A 23,270-nucleotide genomic window follows, 5' to 3' on the forward strand; every position below is an offset into this window, starting at 1 on the left:
CAATTGCGCACAGCAGTGTCCCACAAACAGTCGTGGACTGAAAATGACCAATTTATTATTGTTTTTGTTTTTTTGGAGGGATTATTATTGGCCTCACATTGTTGTCCTACAAATGTCCTCACAATGTGCAAGGTGTTATATCAAATGCAAGAATTATCATTTTACTTAATGATATACCCAGAGTTTCTGCCTGTTCGGGAATCCTTGTGTGTCACTAACTTAGTGAAGGTGTAAAACTGTTATTACTCACTTCTTGGCATTTTGCAGCCCATGCTAATTGTGGGTTCATTTGTGTAATGATACCAGTTTATTTTGCTGATTTGTTAGTGTAAAGATTTAGACGGAAGCAATTATAACAATACAGTAAGCCACCGTTGGAATTCCAACCAAGCATGATTGGGTCTGAAACCAAAAAATTCCATGAGCCCGCGTGTAGGCTCATGACTTTCAACTCTCCTAGTGCACTCCAACACCTCACTGAGCATCCTCAGCGTCCTTCAGAGGGATATCCACTTTGCCTTGGATTGTTTCAATCCCGCAAGCAGTAGAAAGCTTATTCGCCATCTTCTGTTCGCAGGATTCAAACAATTACAATGCCAGTAAATGCTGGTACTGGCATTGTATTTGCACTTAGCTGGAAATTCCAGCTCACCCGACGGGATCTTCTTTTCCCCCCATTAATCCAGCGAGCCGGCGTTTAAGTGGAATGTAGTGTGACATTTGACTGATCTTGGGAGTGTGTTGTGGTTGGGACGTCCTCCCGACGTGAAAGGCGCTCTGTAAATGTAATCTTGTTGTTTTTGTTGTATCCTGAATCTTACATTGTGAACTTGACTATTTGATTTGGTAAATGTGTACAAGGGTAGAGGAAATAAGTTTTGAGAGGTGGTTTCCTTCCAGAAGATGTGCACTTTTTTTCTTTTACCCTTGTTAGTTGGCAAAATCGGTTGCTTCACTCTTTTCATAACTTAGTTTGAAAAAAAGTCTCCACTTTTTCATTGGGTTTCACTTTTTCCAGCTGGAGTTCCTTTCACTGCAGAAGCACATTATCATAGCTGTCAGCAGTGGTTCTCTGCAATTCTTTCCAGCTTGTTTTTTAATGTGACTCATGAATAATGCTTCTCTTAGCATGCAACCAAAGGAAGACTTAAAAAGATTGTTTGTTGGTAGGATATTTATCACTCATCAATCCACAACAAAACACACGAACAGTCTTTTCTTTAAAGTACATTAGGGTTCGATATATGAATTCTGTTGAAGAGCTTAATAATAATAATAATCCTTGCATTTGATATATTAATTGCCAGTTGGGATAGTTCTTCCTTAATGCTGTAAATGAGATGTTTTCACTGGCTGGAGGGAGACACTCCACAAATGTTCAGTGTTCTGGTGGAAAACTAGAACGTAATAGTGTGGCTATTAATCACTGAAGTGAAGCCTCTTTCAGGTAGCCTATTTCATGCCTCTCTGGGACTATAGCATTTTTCCCAAATCACTAAACAGCCTTCCTGTGTCTCACCAGTGCTGGCTTGACCTCTTAATTTTCAGGCCAACTTTTGTCCGTCAGATCAGACTTTGTCAACAAGTCTGAAATCTGATGCTGATTTAAATGGAGTAAAAGATTATTCTTGAAGCAAAGTTAATTAATTTGTCAACTTCAGAGAATACTTCATAAATTTAAATCAGTATTGAATGCTTGATGTTAGTTTATATCTTTTAGCTTTGTAAATGCTGAACTATATAATGGACTGGAAGATACTAGGATATTAAAAGATCTGGTTTTGTTAAAAATCTGTCTCAACATTTTTAAGAACTTCTGAAAAATGTGGTGTTTTATATGCACGTATATATAAAAATACAATTCTCACTTTTTAAAAAAAAGTCTGAGAAGGATAGTCTACCAAATTGCACATGACCTGTGTATAATATATATCTTAAATTTTGTCCACAGCTAAACCAAACCGAAAACTAACCTTCCTGTATCTGGCGAATGATGTGATCCAGAACAGTAAGAAAAAGGGCCCAGAGTTTACCAAGGACTTTGCACCTGTTTTGGTGGATGCATTTTCACATGTTTCAAGGTACTCTCCTGTTCGGCAAGTTTCGGGCCAGCCAGCAATTCTATGATAACCTGCCCACAGTTACAAACTTGATATCTTGGGTATCAGAAATGCCTCAAGTGAATTGTTGCAAGAATGAGGTATCCCCATTTTTAAATGCATACTATTGTTTCTTACGAAAACTAACATGTTTTTTCTTAAAAAAAACAATGTAGTGGCATGCTTGGTGTCTTGGCAGTAACCCACATGCCCAATGCAGCAAAGTACAGATTTAAATCTAGTGGGAGAAAAATTGGATTTCATTTTATGGAAGCTTGATCAGGAGGTGATCATGAAGTCATTCATTCTGAGTCATCCTCTCCTTGATAGAGCTATCTTGCTGCACTATTACAAATGAAAGCCCCTGCTGTTGTGTGTGTTTATATAAAAGTGGAATTTAATTTGAGTAAGGTATAATGCTACTTGACTGATGAGCTCAACTTTGTCTCCTCCAGTGGTTTCTCCTCCTTCCCTCGTACTGTCACTTGTGGTGTATCTTAAGGCTCAATCGTCACTCCCTCCTTTTCGTCATCTATATGCTTCTTCTTGCAGACATCTTCATGGTTTGCAGATTATAACTGATCCTGGGGGGAGGGGAATGACTGCTGGTCCTGCTTTCAAATCATCGGATCAGTGGTGAAGTCTCTTCTTGCGCACATGTGCAGGAAGCGCTGCTGATATCATCATTTTCACAAAATGGTGTCATTGGTGCTTTGTATGTAGTTTACCGGAAGTGATGCCAACAATGCTTTCTGTACGTAGTGGCAGTGCACAGGATGAGACTTCAGCTGCAATCTGATGACCCAGAGGGGAGGCCATTTGTTTCAGCTCGTCAGCGCTAGAAGCCAAATGTACTACACTTCCAGGATAGTATGGTAGCATGGATACACCTGTGCTATAAGAGAACACACACAAAACCAAGGCTCATTTTCATGATGTTGTCCTGTATTAATCTGCTTCCATTCCTCCTCCTTCTGCCTTGCCCCTTTCTTGCCCATCTTCAGTTTACACCTCAAGACCTTCCTCTTTGACCATGTCATCTCCCTGCTCTTCTTGGTTCAGTGTCAAGTTCCACTACTGTTAAATGCTCCGAGACACTGGCCCACATGAAGGGTGCAATATACATGCAAGTTGTTGTATTAGTTTAGAACAAAAATAGAAAGGTAGTAAAGGTGGATTGGGAATAAAATGAACAATAAAATATATACTTTCAAGAATTAAAAGAATAAAATGGAAATCTGATTGAAATAAATGAACCAAGGGAAAATAATACAATAAATCCAGAAATTAGTTTCCCTATTACAAATTTATATTTTCAATTTCAAGGACAAATGTGATGTTGCAACCTGTCTCCATGTACTCACAGTTGCTCCATAGTTGATCTGGATTAAATAATAATAATAATAATCCTTGTATTTGATATAGCCCTTACCATATTGTCGAGATTGCTAAAAGAGCTTTGCAGAATAATACTGTAAAGTGTTTTTGACTATTTTGTGACAAAACGCTGTTCATGAGAGTTTAATCCTTTATGTTGTTCCTTGAGATCATTTTCTGGTGGGAGGAAGAAATATAAGAAAAATGCTAAGTTAAAAACGTAAGATCATAAGTATTTGCTAGAAGAAAGAAGACCAAGGTGCATCCAGTTCGCCTCCACCATCCTGGCAGTTGCATGACATGTCGAGTCCCAAACTATATATTGCATCCCGAGATATTATTTAGTCTTGAAATGTTTTGAAAGTATTGGGTGTATGGATCACATGCTGGAAAATCTTTTTAAAAATGGCAAGTTTCTAAGATCTGTAAATATATGATGAAGTGCAGTAGTTTGTTGCAGATCAGTTTTCTTACCATTTCACAGGGTAACTTCACTTTGTATTGAGAAGCTTTCAGAATATTTTAAAGCATGTGGCCTTGTGGAGAGGGAAATTGTATTTCTAATTTGGATTTTCCTTTCCTTGACAGTGAATCTGATGAAAACTGTAAGAAGCATTTAGAAAGGGTGTTAGCCATTTGGCAAGAGAGGATGGTTTATGAAAACGACTTCATTGACCAGCTTAAGCATCTTCTTTGTAAGTATATCTACATGGACATTGTCAACTGCTATCTCAAGTACTGTACTTTCACGGCCTTGCTCCCTCCTACCTCTCTGACCTACTATCCCCCTACTTACCTGCCCGTACCCTCCGTTCCTCTGGCTCCGGTCTGCTCCACATCCCCCGCACCAACCGCCCTACCATCGGTGGCCGGGCCTTCAGCCTCTCAGCCCCCAGGCTCTGGAACTCCATCCCCAAGTGCCTTCGCCTCGCTTCCTCCCTTTCCTCCTTCAAGGCCGGTCTCAAGACGTTTCTCTTCAACCGTGCCTTCAGCTCCCCTCTCGACTCTCTACCCCCTCCTCGCTCCCTTCCTTCCATCCCCTTACCATGGCATTTTCCCCCTGCTCGGGTCCTGACCCAACTGTACAGCGCCGTGGGACGTCCTCCCGACGTGAATGGCGCTCTATAAATGGAATCTTGTTGTTGTTGTTGTACTTGTTTTTTTCCAAAGGTGCCTTTTTAAAGCATGTTTTTAAAACTAGTTTGCTATGTTAAACAGCAGAAAAAAAAGCCAAGAAACGTACTTTTGAACAAATACAAGAAGAAGATGACGACTATCTTTCCAATACCACGCCCAAAGAAGCACCAGAGGTACTACCAGTTATTTAATTTAAAATAAAATGATTATTGTGTGCATGGTCATGGACGTGCTCCCAGCAGAACGTTCCAGATCCTAACCATTATGTGCATGAAAACATTTTTCCTAACCTACGACAGAATTCTAATGAAGAGGTTAAATTGAACCACAAATTGAGATTCCAAGGCTATATTGGGTGCTATTGATCACAGCTAACCCAACATGTGGTTGATCAGCCCAAAAAAGTGTGCAGTCATTTGTATGTTTGATTCTTCACTTGTACAGCCCAACCTTGGACCACGTGAGAATGCTGTTATGTGTGCTTTTAATGCAATAGCTCATATTATGACCAGTAGCATTATGATCTTAACTGAAATGTAGGAAAAAGTATGCTACATTTCATTATTTGTACATTCAAACACACTATTTGTTGTATGTCAGACTGAGGAGCTCATCAAAGCATTGCAAGAGCTGGAAAACGCAGCTTCAGGTGATGCAGCTGTGCGACAAAAGATAGCTTCATTACCTCCAGAGGTTCAGGATGTCTCTCTGTTAGATAAAATAACAGGTGAGGAAAGGCATTTCAAGCCTAGAACATTGAGTCTCATTTCCTGCAATTTTAGACATGAAATAATACTTGTGCAAATATTCCCTTGTATAATTTGAATACCCTGTGGCTTATGGTTCAAATTTAGACAAAGAGTCTGCAGACAGATTGTCGAGAACTGTGGATGAGGCCTGCATGCTCTTGGCAGACTACAATGGCAGACTGGCTGCAGAACTGGAAGATCGCAAGCAGTTGGCACGTATGCTGGCTGATTACGTCCGTATTCAAAAAGAAATCCTAGCGGAGAAAGAACATAAACTGGAAGTGCGTAATTCTTCTTTTTTCTTTCCCACTTGTTCCTTTTTTGTTTTAAGGCATCCCATAATTTAAGCAGATCTCTGGGTTGCTGGGGTAAGTACGTACCTATTCTTGATTGTGGTTCTTTTCCCTCCCTCCATTGTAGTTGATTTTATTAACTATTCATAAGCTTCTGTTACAGATGGTGGGTGTGGATATACCATGCATTGCTGGTCTTCAACCAATTGACAGCCTTCCAATTAAAGAAATATACCACAAAGTAACAAAATGTGTTGTGTTCTCTTTTTGAGTACCAGGTTAGCTTGAGTACAGAACCTATTATAACAAATTAAACTTTTGGATCCAAAGAACAATTGATTTTGCAATTGGAAAAGCCCCTTTCCAAAAAATTTCTAAAGACTTTTACTAGCCTGCACAGACTAGACATTAAATTTATCACAAATCTAACCTTACTTTATATTTACTTATAACTTTATTTTCTCAACACATGCTTTCTGCACCCCCCCACACCTCACCCTACCCCACCCCAGTTCTTGGAATTCCACCTTGAAACTCTGGAAAGTTTTAGTTTATATTAGTGTTTTGTACTAGACAACACCCACACCAGTCGAAGCACCACTCAAGCGCTCTGGGACGCTACCCTGCATGAGGGGTGCTATATAAGTGCAAGTTGTTGTTGCTCCTGCACCCCTATTGCCTGTAGAGACCAAGGTTTCAATCCATTTCAGACAGATGGGATGGTAGTCTTATGATGTTCATTCATCCCAGCTGCATACTGATCATGACTATAAACTCTGTTGCTCAGTGGTTAGAGCACTCGTCTTGCAAGCGAAGAGACCTGGGCTCGATTCCCGGCAGGTGAAATGTTAGGCAAGTTTCCTTACTCCACACATCGCTTTACCTAGCAGTAAGTAGGAACCCGGTTGTCAGTCGATTGGCGGATCGTTTTAAGGGGGGTAATAATTCCTTCAAAAAAAATAATAAATTGGTCATTTCAATCCACAACTGTTTGTGGAACACTGCTGTGCGCAATTGGCTGCTGCATTTCACCCATAAAAATATACAGTCAATTCACTTTGCAGTATATTCTGTGGAATATACTTGGATGTCTCGAAGATGTGATAAGGCTATATCAAATGCAAGGATTATTATTTTAAATAATTTCAGTTGGATTTTTTAAAAAAGAATACTGTAGGTCAGGGGTCTCCAAACAGTCGATTGTGATCAACCAGTTGATCGAGATCGACTTCTTGGAGTGTCAGGAAATAGCTTGCCAAACACCCGGACCAGTCCAGGCAAGTCCGCGCAAAGTTCCATTAGGTAACAAGCCATGGCGTGGCCATAAATGAAGAAAAATTCAAAAAAGAAAAACTTATTTGTTTACTGACTATAAAGGTGGGCGGCAACTGCTGAAGGTTAATATATTCTGTATGATGGAATTAATTATGATATATCTTCCAACTTCACCTGTAGTCTTTGTGTCCCAGTGTCCACTTCATAATCTGCTTGGTACAATCATAGGGTGTATTGCCGGAACTGGGATTGAATAATGTTCCCTTTTGTGCCCAGTGAGAGAAAGCAAGGGAATGCTATGGAAAGGCAATTGGCAATTGTAGAGAAAGTTCTCTATTAAAATAATAAACACCTTTACAATTAGTAGAACTATAGTTTGTACATGCTGTGAGAAGGGTATCAAGATATTATAAAGCACTCAAGACATTACCCAATATGAAATAAGTTGTGGACCTAAGGACGAAAAAAATCAAACCGGGTTCCTGCTTGTGATTAGTGAGCCCTGCTGAAAAGTAAACATCGGTTGATGACAGTGGATTGGTTTTGATACTTTAGGCTGAATAGTCTCCCAATATTCAATATGTGGTTCAAGCATGAATAGTAATACGTTGGGTATGCTGCTGGCTGCTTAGGTACTAAATAACAATAAGTTTGGGGTGTAGTGGGGAGGACAGATGCTAAGTGTGTTTTTGTGTATGCAGAAAAATTGGACAGTTTCAATTGAGCTCTGCCTGTCCATTTACAAAATGGCTGTATGATACATGAATATCTCTGCTTGTACACTTTAGTGAATGTGATGTGCTTCAGCTTTGCCAATTTTAACCCAATCTGTCTATAAGGAAAAAGTGCAGCTGTTGGCCAAACCTATTTCGAATTTTCTCATCAGGTAAGGGTATAATTTGTGGAATGAGACAAGGCAATTAAGCCTATCAACAACAACAACTTGCATTACACAGTGCCCCTCATGTGAAGTAGCATTTGAGTGTTTTAACATTGATGGAGCTCAACCCCGGGGTGGGGGGAGTAGAAAGGGGAGGTGACCATAGGCATAGTCAAAGAGGAGAGTCTGAACATGGGCAAGGTGGAATGATTGAGGCAGAGTTCCAGTTTCAGGCCATTGTGGACCTGCCCCTACCCTTTGGAACTCCATCCCACATTCCCTTCGCCTTGCTCCCTCCCTTGCCTCCTTCAAGGCACGGGTCAAGACCCTCTTTGACTGCGCATTTGGACACCCTCCCTGATCCCAACTCTCCACCCACCCTCGGTCCAAATCCCTAGCTGTCCAGTGCCTCGGGACATCCTCCCTACATGAACGGTTCTATACAAATATAATATTGTATTGTGGCTGAAAGCCCAGCTGTCGATGATGGAGCAGAGGGGTGAGGGATGTGTAGAAGGCCTGAACCACTTGAGTGAAACAGCTAGATAGTGGAATGGGTGTAAATAGATTGCAGAGGTAGGAAGGTGTAAAAGTGTGAATTGATATGTAAATGTGAGGATCTTGAAATCCACCCGTTCTGATGATCATTGGCAAGGTCTAGGATGATGAGGGTGCAGAGTTTGGTGTAAGTGAGGATATCGGTGGAGTTCTGATTCAGTTAGATTTTATAGGTGGTGGAGCTAAGGAGACAGCAAGGAGGGAGGGCATTGGAGAGATTGAGGAAAGAGGCGCTGAATGTGTGAATAAGGTGGGTTGTAAAGCAATAGTTCTCCATATAGTGTGATTTCAAAACTTATGGATCCAAAGGACAATTGGTTTTGCAATTGGTAGGGCCTCTCTCAACAAATTTCATTCCTGGATCCTAAGTAAATTCAATTGAAATGGTTTTAGCCAGTCACAAGATATAAATCCATAGCATTGGCATACTATTGGAGCAGCTTAGTAGAAGTCCTGAACTCATATTTGGACATATTTGAACTCTGTTTTAAACTAAATTTAATTGCTTTAGACTTGATGGGAGTCATTTAATTTTCGAGCGTGAGGTATTTAAACTGGCAACAAAATAGTAATTTCATGTTACAGTAAATCCTTTGAAGCGCTTTCAGATATTTTGACGGTGTGTTAGTTGCTGTGTTAAATGCTGTGATTATTTACATACGGTATAGAAAAATACCATTTTTCTTTTAAAAGTAGCAGAGGCAAACAGTCAATTATGTTGTGCAGCTAGTTTTCCCATTCCTCTTCAGGTGGTGAATTTTTACGAGGAGGTGCAGTTGGAGAGAGGCGGTGCCGCCACTGCTGGGTAGGAAGAGAACTTAAGCTGGACAAAACAGGCAGCCCTAGTGTCCGGCTTAAGTGGCTTCCACTGTATATGAATCTGGACCTTTATATCTGAAGTGCCAGTGAACCATTTGACCCAGGGTTGGAGAGGAGGAGGAGGGCAGGAGAATAAAGCACATTGTCCTTAGCCAGCTGTTACCTTAAGTGCATTTTCCTACTCGGGATCTCTGGATTGGAATCTTGCCAGATTGTCTCCTCCCATTTCCTTCTCACTCTTGCATGCCCATGAATGTAGATACCTGTCGGTTAATCAGATTTTATTTCAGGCAATCCCTTATTACAATATATATGGATTTCTAACACTATTTTCAAATGATCATTTTTATGTCCCTTTGCCTTAGAATCCCTATTTTCATTGTAATTAAGAGTGCCCAACATCAGGGTCACTGTCAAGGCAATCTATACTTTTAAAGCCTTTACAACACACTTGTTATTGGCAATGACATGGGAGATTAAACTGCAGAATAGCTGGTTATAATTACATACACAAGGAAACAAAATGCCATTATTTTCTGCCAAAATTGCTTTAAATCTGTGTTAATGTTCAGAATAGATTTACATGAATTAAAAAATATTGCTGGCATTCTCCCATTGGATGTCTTGTAAACCCATGCTATTCATGCCAAAAATCTGTTAGTTGCACATATTTTACATTTTGAGAGAATTATGTCCTATTTTGTGTTTTTTGAGGCTTTTCTGTTACAGTCAAACCTCATTATATCGAACCCTGCAATTTTAAGCATCCTATGGCAATCCGGAAGGTCGGCAGGGAGATATGCCTCTTTGACGGCCAAACCCTACTCTCTATAGTGAACACCTTCATTTAATAATCTTTTCTGCTGGTCCCGAGTGGGGTAACTAGGATAGCTTCAGATTATGATGTAGACCTTTTTTCCTCCATCTATCATTCAGTTGATTGTATCTATGCTGGAGAGTGCATAAAATTCAAATCCTTTTAGAATTACAACTCCTGCCTGTCCTGTTAGGGACATTTTTGATATTGTAAACTGTTGACAATCTGATCATGAGTTGATGATGAAGAAGATGCTTCAGCTCGTTTGATTTCATGTTCCAGAAAACCCACCCCATCGTCTTACAACACAAAGCTGTTTCTCACAAGGCCAGGCAATGTCGCAAATCTTGCCTTTAACATCCCATTGGAAACCCATTCCAGCCATCAAGTACCCTTGGTAAATAAATACATTGAACCTATGCCCATTCATTTGCCTGGCTCCATGTATCTGAAAGTATTGTTCTGGTTTTACTTCATAAAGCCCATTTATCATTTTACATATCTCTGAGGCCCCACTGGGATATTTCACGTTAAAGGGTGACAATTAATGAATGAATTAATGAATTAATTAATTATTCCTTGTACCTCATCTAATCTGATTTATCCTTTGTTGTGCACTGTTGCGCTGCCTATAGTCTTTCTGTGCCATGGTGACTCCAATTATACATAGAACACCAGGCATGGACTGACCAGACCACATACACCTTAAGCATGACTTCTAGGGAATTCAACTCAACTAATTTGGCAATGTAGACTAACATTTATGTTTGTCCTGTTTTTTTTTTGCTTCCTCACACTTGACATGGTAAGCAACAAGTCAACTTGTAGGTCTCTTTCAACGCTTGTACCCAAATGAGTGAACCTGAGGTTTTGCAAGTGACTGATGGTAGTTTTGTGTAATTTCTTTGTATGATTAAAAAAATTACTTTGTATCATAAGAGCTGAACATACTGGCCCATTTCTTTGAATGCTGGTTGTGCTTATAACTCCCATGTGTTCCCCCTATTATGTCGCAAAGCAAGAAAACAGCTGATCCTTGTAACTGTTCCGATGAATTCCTGTGGCATGTGATTGTGTGAAAACTGCACAGTAATCAGTAAAATTGTATATAATTTATAATTCCATATCGCAAAACGAGTCTCTACATGGCAGCTGTAGCAAACATGTTTGATTTTCAACCAAGGGATTGCAATTGTGTTCAGTTCTATTAATGTGGGATTTTGTGATGAGGTAATTTAGCACACTGTCGTTATAGGAGTTGTTACGTGCCTTTTCACCCACTGTGGCAAACTTTGGTAAGAGGTACATTTCATGAAAGTCTCCCCAGCTCCCCCGTTCATGAAATCCAATTAATTAAAAATTCTTCTGCCCATATCCTCACCCGTGCCAAACTCCATACTCCCATCACCCCAGTCCTTGCTAGGCTCCACTGACTCCCTATTGCAGAACAGATCGATTTAAAAATGCTCACACTTGCATATTAATCGCTTCATGCCTTGACACCACCCTACCTCTCCAATCTGCTACCGATCCACTATCAGCCTCCATCGCTTAATTGACTCTGGCCTACTGCATTTCCCTGTCATCTCCACCGTCGGCAGCCATGCTTTCAGCCACTATGTTCCCAAACTTCAGATGAGACATTAACAGTCCCGTTTGCATTCACTGATGGATGTTAAAGATCGCATGGCACAATTTGAAAAAAGTAGGGAGCGCAAGCAGCGGGTAGTGGGTTGGGGGGTAAGCAAGTCAGAGAGGTAGAGAGGTGCCAGGGCATGAAGTGATTTGTACACAAGTGTGAGAATCTTGAAATTGATCCATTCTGCAAAAGAAATAGGGAAGTGATGATAAATGGGTATGCCACTGGTTAGGTTTCAGCCAGAATATTATTTGCAGTTATGGGTACCACATTTCAGAAAGGATATTAGAGCTATGGAGAGGATGGCAAATAGGTTCAGATGTATGATAATGGAATGAAAGGATATATTGATGTGAGGCGAGATAAGTTACGATTATTCCCATTAGATATTGAGCTCCTATCATCTCGGCTGACATTTTGATGCAGTGCTGGAGGTTTGCTTCATTAATCAGAGGTGCCATCCTTTGGATGAGGCATTAAGATGAGGCCCCAGCTGCTTTTTCATGTGGTGTTAAAGAACGCATGGCACTTTTCAAAAAGAGTACAGAATTTCTCCCTGTGTCTTGGACAGCAATCCCCCAAATAACTGGTTGTTTACTTTGGCAGTTTGTTGACCATTGCTGTGTGAAAATTGGTTGTAGTGCTCACCTACAAAATAGTCACTATACGTGGCATTAAATCCTGTGAAGCACTTTGAGACACTATCAACGATGTAATAATGTGCTATATCAAATGCAAGATTATTTTGAAAGGAGAAGTTAAGGGTGACAAGTTATGCAAATAAAATGATATACGTCTAAGGAGTAGCAAAACTGAACACTGGGTAAATTCCCACAGTCCTAAACATTAAAAGTAAAAAGGAATGCACAAATGTAAACCATCAATACTACATTGCCACATTGGTCAACACGAAACCAAGACTGCATTTTTTCACCTCAGCAACATCTCTCACCAAATGCCACTGAAATCCGTATTCATGCCTTTGTTATCTCCTTTCTAGGTGTTCTGAGATGCTACCCTGCATGAAGTGTGCTATATAAATTCAAGTTGTTTCCTAATGCATTATTTGCTGATCTCCCTACCTCACCATCTGTAAGCTCCAGCTATTGCAAAGATCCACCATCACATCCTGACCCAGACCACACTGCATGTCTGTCACCAAATTCCACTATCTCAACAGATGAACTTTTAAGATTCCCATCTTCACTTATAAATCCCTTCAACTCGTAGTATCTGTCTATCCCTTTTCTTTTACTGCACTACTCTGTGCATGCCCTCTACTTGGCTAATTTAGGTGTGATATGTGGCCTCCACACCATCATCGATTGCCAAGCCTATACTTCCAACTTAATAATAATAATCCTTGCATTTGATATAGTGCCTTATCACGTCTTTGAGACATCTCATTGTAAAGTGAACCGACTATTTTGTGGGCACAATGAGGCAGCTAATTGGGCAAAGCAATGTTCCACAAACAGTCGTGAATTGAGTGACCACTATTTTTTTTAAAATTTGAAGGGATTATTACCCGCGGAAAAGCGATCCACCAATTGACTTAATATCCGGGTTCCTACTTACTGCTAGGTAAACACAGGTGTGTGGAGTAAGGAAACTTGTCTACCGTTTCGCCCTGTCCAAGAAATGAACCCAAGTCCTCGCTTGTGAGGCGTGTGCTCTAACCAATATGTGACAGGACTCCACAACCTGATGCATTCCTTCAACTAAAGGCAGCTGTGCTGTACTTTTGCCCCTTCCTGTTTTAAAACCTATGTCTGATCCCATCTATGGTGACCTCCCCCTTTTCCCCTCACTTGCCTGGTATTCGGACTGCTGGCATTGAAAAGCTATCGTAAAATGTTATCCTACGCCATATAAATGTTGTCGGTCTAGTTCTTGCACCATCATTTCCAGATGCTGGACTCATCGGGAACCTAATGCATTCCTTCAAATAAAGGCAGCTCTGCTATACTAAAGCTACATTTCTAAAGCAGCCTTCCCATTTACTCTAATGGAAAATTTCACAAAATTGTCAGCCACATACAAACTACCTTGTACTGAATCTGCAAATCTAGATCATTTGTGTATTCTCAAGAAGGGGAGCACACTTGATTACTATCACCATCCCATTTTAACATAGTTGAAGTTTGTCAGTTTTGCTTGCTTCTAATTATTGATTCCATAATTTTCCAGTTACTGAGGTTCAACCAATATGTCTGTCACCCTTTGTATGGTAGTGGTGAATACAGGAGCAGCATTCATTTGCTTCCAGTCTGTCAGAACCTTCCCTGTGTTCATTGACTCCCTCAAAATAACTTAATGCTTCCTAAAGTCAAAGTGAAATCATGACCCCCCCCCACCACATGTATCCATATCGACTTATCCGCTCCCTCCACTCAGCTCCACTTCACCTGCCTGGCCCACCCCATCATCAGAGGTCGTGCCTTCAGCCTTGCTTCTCTCCATTGGCCTCCTTAAGGCATGTCTCAAGACCCTCGTCGACCTCACCTTTGGTTACCCTCCTACCCCTACCCTCCCTGTCCTCCACCTTTCCTGATCCCAATCCCCTGCTCGAGTCCAAATCCCTGACTGTTCAGCATCTTGGGATGTCCTCCCAATGTGAAGGCTGCAATAGAAATGTAATTTGTTGTTGGTGAATGGCATATTCTTAATCCTTGATTAAAATATAACTAAGCAATAGATAGTTATTATGTTTGTTTTCAGAAACAAAGTTGAAAGATCTCCAGCTGGATAGACCATGTATCTACTTGAACCAAGTATATATATCTTAGCAGTCGAAAATCCTACATTCAGCAAAATACTCTTGTGAACAATTTCTCTACCTCTAAATTGGATATTGCAGTCCCAGCAGTTAACAAAATAAACAGATGTAGCAGAATTATCTCTTTCTCCCGTCTCCTTTAATTCATAATTGTTGCTGATTTTATTTCATGTTGCATTATATATCTCTGTTCAATTTCACAGCCTTGAGTTTAGATGTCAATCTCTTGCCCCTTAAACTGCTAGAAAGTTCAGAAAAGTTCCTATCCACCTTGGCTTTGAATACAAAATGCTGTAAATACTAATGGTACAATAATTAAGCTACTCAAATGTCAGGAAAAGCTTTATTATTATATTAGTCACGCCTTGATGATACGTTATTATGTGGAGAAATTTACATAGTTGGGTTACCTGTAAGTACCTAGGTAGTCCTCTATATAGGGTAAAACTTCATTTTTGATAGGTTCCAATAAGTTTAAGATATTTCTCTTAGTCAAGCTGTTGCAAAAATTCCGGTTGCTACTCTCTCTGTGTGACATGCAATAAAAATGTTCTGGGAACATTTCTTGCTAGTCTCCCGAACGACAAGACCAAATTAACTCTTTGAATTTTTTAAAAAAAGTAACCCTAGGATTTTTTTTAAAGTAACTCTCTGGAACTTCCTCCCCAAATCCCTCTGCCGCATCCTCCCCATACTGTTTTTGAAAATCCTAAAAACCTACCTTTACAACTATGCTTACAACCACTTCCCTCTTCCCCCCTCCCGGTCACTGTCTGTCTTTGTAAAATGCTTTAGGCTGTTGTTTTTGATTCCAGCTGTACCCAGCAATCTTGAACACAAATAATTCTGGGCTTATTGCCAAGGTGATAGTAGTTCCTAGACGCAAGAACTTCTTAGACAAAGGCATCGGGATGGATTGACCTTTGCATGATTGCAAATATCAGGCTTTCTCCATGCTTTATAGACTGGTTTGATGCACAACTTTTTCATGGTGCAATTTATCTGGAACCTATTAAAAGCAGCCGGTTGGGGAACTCGTGAAGCACTAACATAGCTTAAGAGTGAATAACCCATCGGTTATGCCCCTGATAGGATGACTCAGCAGTCACAGTCTCGCAGCAAGCTCTCTTCAGCACAGCTAATAAGGCCCAACAAGAAAACCTGTTGCTTCACTTTTCATATATAATTTGTGCCTCCCATTCACAGCCTGTTAACCTTTCCAATCCCTTTCCCTATTACTGGAGAAAACATCAATGAGTAGAAATGGGCTTCGCCCAAAGATTATCAGTAGGACAATGTTAGATGGGCGGGTGTGAGAAAACATGAAGGAAAGTTGGGCATGCACTTCATGGGTTCTCTCCAAGATTCAAGTGTTCTGGTGATCTAGAAACAGTGAAGGTCAGAAATTTTACTCATGTTACTTTCTAGTATCTAAATGGACCAGAATTTTTAAATTGCCTTAGACCTCAGGTTAAATGCAGCATCTCATACGTTTTACCAGAGTTTTGCTATAATTGAAACAGAAGTGCATACAAAGAATAGATATCTATGTGGAATCCTGTAACTCAGTGGTTAGAGCTCTCATCTCGCAAGTGAGAGACTTGGGTTCGATTCCCGGCAGGGCTAAATGTTACTCCACATTCCTCTATTTACCTAGCAGTAAGAGGAACCCGGTTGTTAGTCGATTGGCGGATCACTTTTCTGGGGGTGATAATTCCTTAAAAAAAATCAATAATAATAAATTGGTCACTTCAATTCACGATTATTTGTGGGACGACTGCTGTGCACAATTGGCTGCCACGTTTTCGCCCACAAAATATGCAGTCAATTCACTACAGTATATTCTGCGAAGCACTTTGAGATGTCTCAAAGACGTGATAAGGTGCTATATCAAATGCGAGGATTATTATTATATCAGTATACTATTCTGGTTTAGAAAATGGCTAGTTGGTAGAAAACTGATGTGTGGTGTGCATGATGAGATAAATAACTGTTAGCCAGTTGCAAGTGGTGTTTTATAGGGAATAGAATTGGGAATGATGATATGTTTATAATTTTTATGACAAAGGTGTCCAAATTTGGTAATAATGCCAAACTGAGCAATGCAAATGATAAAAATTAATGTGCAAGCATTTAGTAAAAATTGGGTATACGCAAAGTGATAGCAATAATTTGCTCTGATATAATGCCTTTCACACAAGAAAAGTCTTGATGCCTGTTACAAGGACAGAGTGGAAGACTGAGCTGGAAGGATTGAGGAGTGGGGGTAGGAGAGAAGGCCAAAATGGCAAAATCAATGGACTTTTGGACAACAACAGATGACACTTGTATAGTGCCCTTCATGTCGGAAAGAAGTTCCAGGGTGCTGGACAATCAGGAGTTTATGCACCTGAGCTGGGAGTTGGGGTCAGGAGGGGAGGGTGGCGGAAGGAATGGTTGAAGAGGAAGGCCTTTAGATGGAAGTTGAAGGAGGCAAGAGAAGGGGTGAGCTGGAGGAATGCAGAATAGAGTTCCGGGGTGTGGGGGCAGAGATATTGAATGTCTGACCACCAATGGTGAGGTGGGAAGTGTGGGAGATCTGAAGCAGGCCAGTGAGCGCAGAGCAGAGGGAACGGACAAGCTGATATGGGTTAAGAGGTTGGAGAGGTGGGGAGAGCAAGACCATGGAGGGCTTTGAAGGTGTAAAAAGCGGAGAGAGAGAAAGTGAAACGAGATGTCCAGAGAATGTGAGATAACGTGTCTGAAATCTTATCTAGGTTATGGATAGGGGTCATAAAGCAAGACAGAGTTGGTAGACTGGAGGGGCTGGGTGAGGAAGTGGGAGTGTAGAGGTAGGGTAGAGCCAGGCCAAATAGACATTTGAAGGAAAGCACAATAATTTTAAAGTTCATTGAGGGAATAGAAGCCAGGGGAGCCAAAAAGGATGGGGGTGATGGGCTCCCAGAGCCTAGGATGGAAGACAATGTGGGCTACAAGATTTTGGATGATTTGGAGCTTGTGAAAGGTAGAGCTGCAAGGCCATGGTAAAGGGCATTAATAATAATAAAAAAAATAATCCTTGCATTTGATGTAGCGCCTTAACACACTGTCGAAATGTCTCAAAGCAATTCCAGAACTTGATATCTGACAGGCATTCTCAGAACAGCAGTCAGAAAATGCCCGCTCCCTCCGCACTGTGGGTACTGGCCTGCTCCATATCCCTTGCCCTGCCCGTTCCACTATCGCCAGTCGGGCTTCAGCCTTTCTGCCCTACCTGTGGAACTCCTATCGCAGAGCCCTTGCACCTCGCCCTCTCCCATGACTCTTTCAAGACCTGTGCAATTGGCTGCCACGTTTCACCCACAAAATACACAATCCAATTTACAGAATATCCTGTAAAGCTCTTTGAGATGTATCAAAGACGTGATATTATTACAATTATTATTACAAATGCCATGATTATTATTACTAAGACCCAACTGAAGACCTTCCTCTTTGACCAACCTCCCATCCCTCTTGGCCCCCACCTCTCTTGACACAAACTCCCAGCTCTGGTGCAAGCCCTTTACTGTCCTTGAGACATCCTACTTACGTGAAGAGCACTATATAAATGCAATTTATTGCTGTTATGGATGAACTGGGTAACTTTGTGGAAATGAAAAAAGCAATCTTGGTCAGAACCTAGATGAAAGGCTTAAAAGAGAGTTGTTGGGACCTGGATTAATTGCCCTTTAAGATGAAAAGCTTAGAGAGTTGAGGGTCAAACAAAACACTGAGAGGGAGCACAGAGATGAGCAAAAGGTGAAAGATGGCTAATGACTTTGAATATAGGGAAATGTTGTTATGAGATGGCTTTTACTAATGAGTTTTTTGAAAACGGTGGTGCTCAGTCCAGCAATAGAAGCTAATTTTAGGAATGTATGATATATAATTTGGTCATTCAATCCATGACTGTTTGTGTGACACTGCTGTGCAATTGGCTGCCTCGTTTCGCCCACAAATATACAACAATAAAATTACATTTGTAAAGTGCATTTCATGCCGAGAGGACGTCCCAAGGTGCTGAACAGTCAGGTATCAGGAACCGAGCATGGGGGCAGGGTTGGGATGAGGGTGGGCGGAGGGGCATGAGGGTGGCTGAAGGCATGGTCAAAAAGGAGGATCTTGAGTCGTGCCTTGAAGGAGGCAAAAGAGGGAGCAAGGCAAAGAGATTGTGAGATGGAGTTCCAAAGAGTAGGGGTAGAGAGGCTGAAAGCCAAGCCACCGATGGTAGAGAGGGTCGGTTGGGAGATCTCTAGCAGGCCAGAGCCTGCTGAACGGAGGGAGTGGACAGGTCAGAGGTGTAGGAGGGGGCAAGGCCACGGAGGGGCTTGAAAGTGAGGACAAGGATTTTGAATTCTTTCCTCTGAGGGATGGGAAGCCAATGGAGCCGGGCAAGGGTAGGGGGTGATGGGTCATGGTGCAGGAGAAGATACAAGCTGCAGAGTTCTGGATGATCTGCAGCTTGTAGAGACGAGTTGGGGAGACCGAAAAGGAGGGAGTTTCCGTAGTCAAGCCTTGAGGTGACAAATGCGTGTATGAGGGAATCGGCGGCCTGAGGGGTGAGGCAGTGGCGGAGTCGGGCAATGTTGCGGAGGTGGGGGAAGGCAGATCAGTTCATGGCATGGATATGGGAGAGAAAGGACAGTTGAGGGTTGAACAAGATGCCAGGTACAGTCATGCATTCAATTCAATTTACAGTATAGTTTGTGAAGCGCTTTGAGATGTCTCGAAGGTGTGAAAAGCGCTATATCAAATGCAAGGATTATCCTTTTGATTGTGGTTGTGTACTGTAAACAGAATGAGCAAGCAAAGTGTGACATTAAGTTAAGCCTGTTAAATGTTTATAAGTATTGAAATGTTTGGCAATCAAATTTGACCCAAGTTGCCCATATGTAAATCCATGGTTTCATACAGTATTAACCTGGCAAGTTTAAAATTGTCTGTTATCTGATTGATTTTGTATATACAGTTCATATATTATGTATAAAATATATATGAAGTGCAATGACTAGGTTTAACTGTTAACCTCATAGTACTGTAGAAGACTATTAAAGATAGAGTCTCACCATTGGTACCCTTTTTAAAAACAATAATTTGAAGATAATATAATAATAATCCTTGCATTTGTTATAGCACCTACCACGTCTTAGAGACTTCTTAAACTGCTTTGCAGAATATACTGTAAAGTGAATTGACTGTATATTTTGTGGGCGAAACACGGCAGCCAATTGCACACAGTAGTGTCCGACAAACAGTCATGTATTGAAGTGACCAATTTGTTATTTTTTAAAAAAATTTTAAGGAATTATTACCCCCAGAAAAGTGATCCGCCAAATGACTAACAACTGGGTTCCTACTTACTGCTAGGTAAACAGAGGCGTGAGGAGTAAGAAAACTTGCCCAGCGCTTGCAAGACGAGTTGCTCTAACCAGTGAGCTTTACAGGACTCCAAAATATAATTGCCGTCCTCTTGTTTTTCTCTTTTGACTTATTTTTGTGTATAAGAATATTTTAGCTTAAACAGCAGATAACAAGGAACAGAATTACAATGAAACCTGTTAAAGCAACCACCTCTGTTCAGCAACCACCAGCTGCCAACAGACACCCTGGAACAGTCCTGATCAATTTTCCATAATAAACCATCTCTATTCAGCAACGACCTGTCTAGTGCAACCAGTGGGCACTCTTTAAGCCTTTTTTCCTGTAAATGTGCAGACACCCTTTTCAGGGGCCAGTTCTAAATGAATTTAAGTGTACTTACTGGTAATGCCTTACCAATTTTCGCAGGCCTGAATGTAGACTCCCACTGGACTCATAGCACATTTACGAATGCTGTACTGAGCAGCCCACAACTTATCACCTCACTGGTGAGGCAGTGTTGGTAAATGCGCTAAGAGTCTAGCAGGAATCTACATGCCGGCCTGCAGAATTTTTAATAAAAAATTCAGACCCAGTCAACAAACCATTATTCAGAGGCCACCCTTACATAAAGGTAACTTGGTCCTCACTTTCAAAGCCCGCCATGGCCTTGCTCCCCCTACCTCTGCGACCTGCTAACCCCCTACCAACCTGCCCGCCCCCTCTGCTCAGCAGGCACCGACCAGCCTCATGTACTCCACCTCTCCTGCCCCACCATTGGCAGGTGGACCTTCTGCCACTCTGCCCTCACCCTCTGGAATTCCATCCCACAGTCCTTCTGCCTCGCCCCCTTAATTGCCTCTTTCAAGACCGGTCTCAAGAACCTCCTCTTCGACCATGTCTTTGGTCACCCTCCTTCACCTCCTGCCTTTCACCCTCCCTGATCCCAACTCCCAGCTCGGGTCCGAAACATTAATTGTCCAGCACCTTCGGACGTCCTCCCGACGTGAAAGACGCTATACAAATGTAATTTTTTTTATTTCTCCATGAATTTGAAGTTGGCTCGCTTATGTTGTTCATCATTGGTTATTGATCCAGTCCCTCATAACTATAAGCTCTAATCATTTAAACCAGAGGAAAACATTCTTTTTAAATTACCAAAGTAAACATTAATGCAAAAAATATTTTAATGTTTGAAACAAATTCATGGTGAGATCTGCTCTTTAATTTTTGATGATGTTCGTTGTCTGTTCATTCTGGCAGCTTTTCATCTGTTCCTGGTATATTTGTAATACAGTTTAGTCTTGTACAGTATACAGTGTATACTGACTTGTATCTGCCAGTCAGCCTCGTGATATTATTCCATGTTGTACTTTTCTATTTTGATGTAATTATAGATTTGTTTTTGACTGGCACTGTTGTGATCCTGTTGCATGGTTTAAAGGGCCACTGTCTCCATGAAAAAAAGTCTTTGACAATCTTTTTGTATTTGGAGAAAAAACTTGCCTTTGTTTGTTTACAGACACTCTTTCTCACAGGTGTGTCTCTTTCAAAGCTCAGTTTGCTATCTTTCAAACTCATTGTTTAAAAGTTGATAGGAAAAGTACAAGTTTTAGGGACTATGTGTAAGGAAGGACTAGTCTGCTCCCTTCCATTTCTGAGACCCAAATTTCAAGTTTATTCCAACTAAAGGGATGACAATCTCAACTGTCTGATGGCTGTAAAAATCATAAATCAAATGAATTTAGGCTATTCGATAAGCCCGTAGCATAAATCAATTCATAATTTAATGTTCTTTAGCACAAAATAGGGCAGGTTTTCCCAGTGGAGCTTCAAGGACAACTGTTGTGTTAAATGAAGAGTCACGCTGATTCAGGAAGAAAGAGCTTTGCTTTGAGGCTGAAGCTGAGGCACATTGTTGAGACAGATCTGAAAGTTGATGAAGCTGGTTATGAAGAGTATAAAATGTTACATTAAAAAAAGATATTTGGGGCATAGTAAATCACTGTGTGCAACGTTTCTGTTCCCCACAGGAGTACAAGCGGAAACTAGCCAAGGTCACACAAGTGCGAAAAGAGCTGAAGTCCCACATCCAAAGCTTGCCTGATCTTTCCCAGCTTCCAAATGTGACGGGGGGACTAGCACCATTGCCCTCTGCAGGCGATCTGTTCTCCACCGATTGATACTGCATCACTCTTCTTAAATAACTTTTGAAAAGGACAGAAAGATTGCACAATTTTCAGAGCTCCATATTTCCCTTGTTTTAAGACAGATCAGACCTATAATTGCTGCAGTACTATTTTTCTATATCCATAAGATCACAGTCCTTAGAGTAGATATGATCAAAATAAAGATGAACGAAAAAGCGATCTACTGTTTGCAGAATGAGGCAGTTGATGGATAAACAGTGTATGCAACCGGTCATTCAATGAGTCAATGAACGTCAAGGCATGTAACGTAATGACTTAAGTGTCTTGTGAAAGGCATAGTGTTTTGTTAGTTGGAAAGATTTGTGTTATACTTGGTTCAGTAGGCAGCCTGGTTGGCATAGTACATAACTGAGTGCTGTATGACTGGCTCTGTCCTATTACAGTAGCAGCCCTCCCAACTTTGCATTTCTTGGAAACCACAGCAGATCTAACTGTGAAGAGGTATAAGAGATATTGAAGGAAGGAAGGGATGGAAGGAAGAAAAGGTAAGGAAGGAAAGGAAGGAAAGGGAAGGAAAGGAAGGAAAGGGAAGGAATCGATCAATCAATGGTTACTTGTCAAACAATCAGCATTCTTACTAATACCCAAACAAGTGCACAAAATCACTTTGGGATTCTGGTACAATCGCTGAACTCTGAAACAAATACAGTAACTGTGCTGATCAAGTTTTAAGAATGTATTTCTTTCAGAGCAACAACTGTAGATGCACACTTGAATTGGACATGTTTCGCTCACTGTGAAATAATAATAATAATAATCCTTGCATTTGATATAGCGCTTTTCACGTCGGGAGGACGTCCCAAAGCACTTCACAGAACACACTGTAAAGTGAATTGACTGTATATTTGTGGGCGAACGCGGCAGCCAATTGTGCACAGCAATGTCCCACAAACAGTCATGGATGAAAACTACCAATTTATTATTGTTTTGTTTTTTGGAGGGATTATTATTAGGCTCTGTGTGGAGTAAGGAAACTTGCCCAAGGTTTCGCCCTGTTTGGAATTGAACTCGGGTCTCTCGCTTGCAAAGCGAGTGCTCTAACCACTGAGCTACAGGACTCCAAATGTATGTTGAACTTTATATAGAGGTATGTGGAAAAGGCAGGGCATTGGGAATAAAAATTTGCCAAGATTTAATCAGCTGGTGGAACAGGCATAAGGGGCCGAAAGGCTTCTTCCTGTTTATATTTTCCCATGTTCCTAAAAAAAATCCCCCACTCTATACGTGTTGCAGCTGACTCAGCGTCTGGTGCTACTTAC

At 41.1% G+C, this 23,270-nt stretch overlaps 1 protein-coding gene across 5 annotated transcripts in view; it reads left to right on the plus strand.

The window, feature by feature from the left end:
* Positions 1-23,270, plus strand: part of LOC103176310 (regulation of nuclear pre-mRNA domain-containing protein 1B) — a 37,489-nt gene that overhangs the window by 10,460 nt on the left and 3,759 nt on the right. The window contains exons 2-7 of one of the 5 annotated variants that reach the window (XM_042331760.1): positions 1,952-2,081; positions 4,065-4,171; positions 4,695-4,786; positions 5,214-5,340; positions 5,468-5,643; positions 21,835-22,796. In XM_042331760.1, coding sequence (XP_042187694.1) covers positions 1,952-2,081; positions 4,065-4,171; positions 4,695-4,786; positions 5,214-5,340; positions 5,468-5,643; positions 21,835-21,984 — 782 coding nt within the window. In that variant the 3' untranslated portion in view covers positions 21,985-22,796. Of the gene's footprint in view, positions 1-1,951; positions 2,082-4,064; positions 4,172-4,694; positions 4,787-5,213; positions 5,341-5,467; positions 5,644-5,818; positions 6,237-10,286; positions 10,977-14,364; positions 14,533-21,834; positions 22,797-23,270 lie in introns of those variants that run through there. The other 4 variants (XM_042331764.1, XM_042331763.1, XM_042331762.1 and 1 more) reach the window with 4 other exon arrangements.

The sequence above is a fragment of the Callorhinchus milii genome, unplaced genomic scaffold, assembly GCF_018977255.1.
Source record: "Callorhinchus milii isolate IMCB2004 unplaced genomic scaffold, IMCB_Cmil_1.0 Scaffold2, whole genome shotgun sequence".
NCBI classification, from domain to species: Eukaryota; Metazoa; Chordata; class Chondrichthyes; order Chimaeriformes; family Callorhinchidae; genus Callorhinchus; species Callorhinchus milii.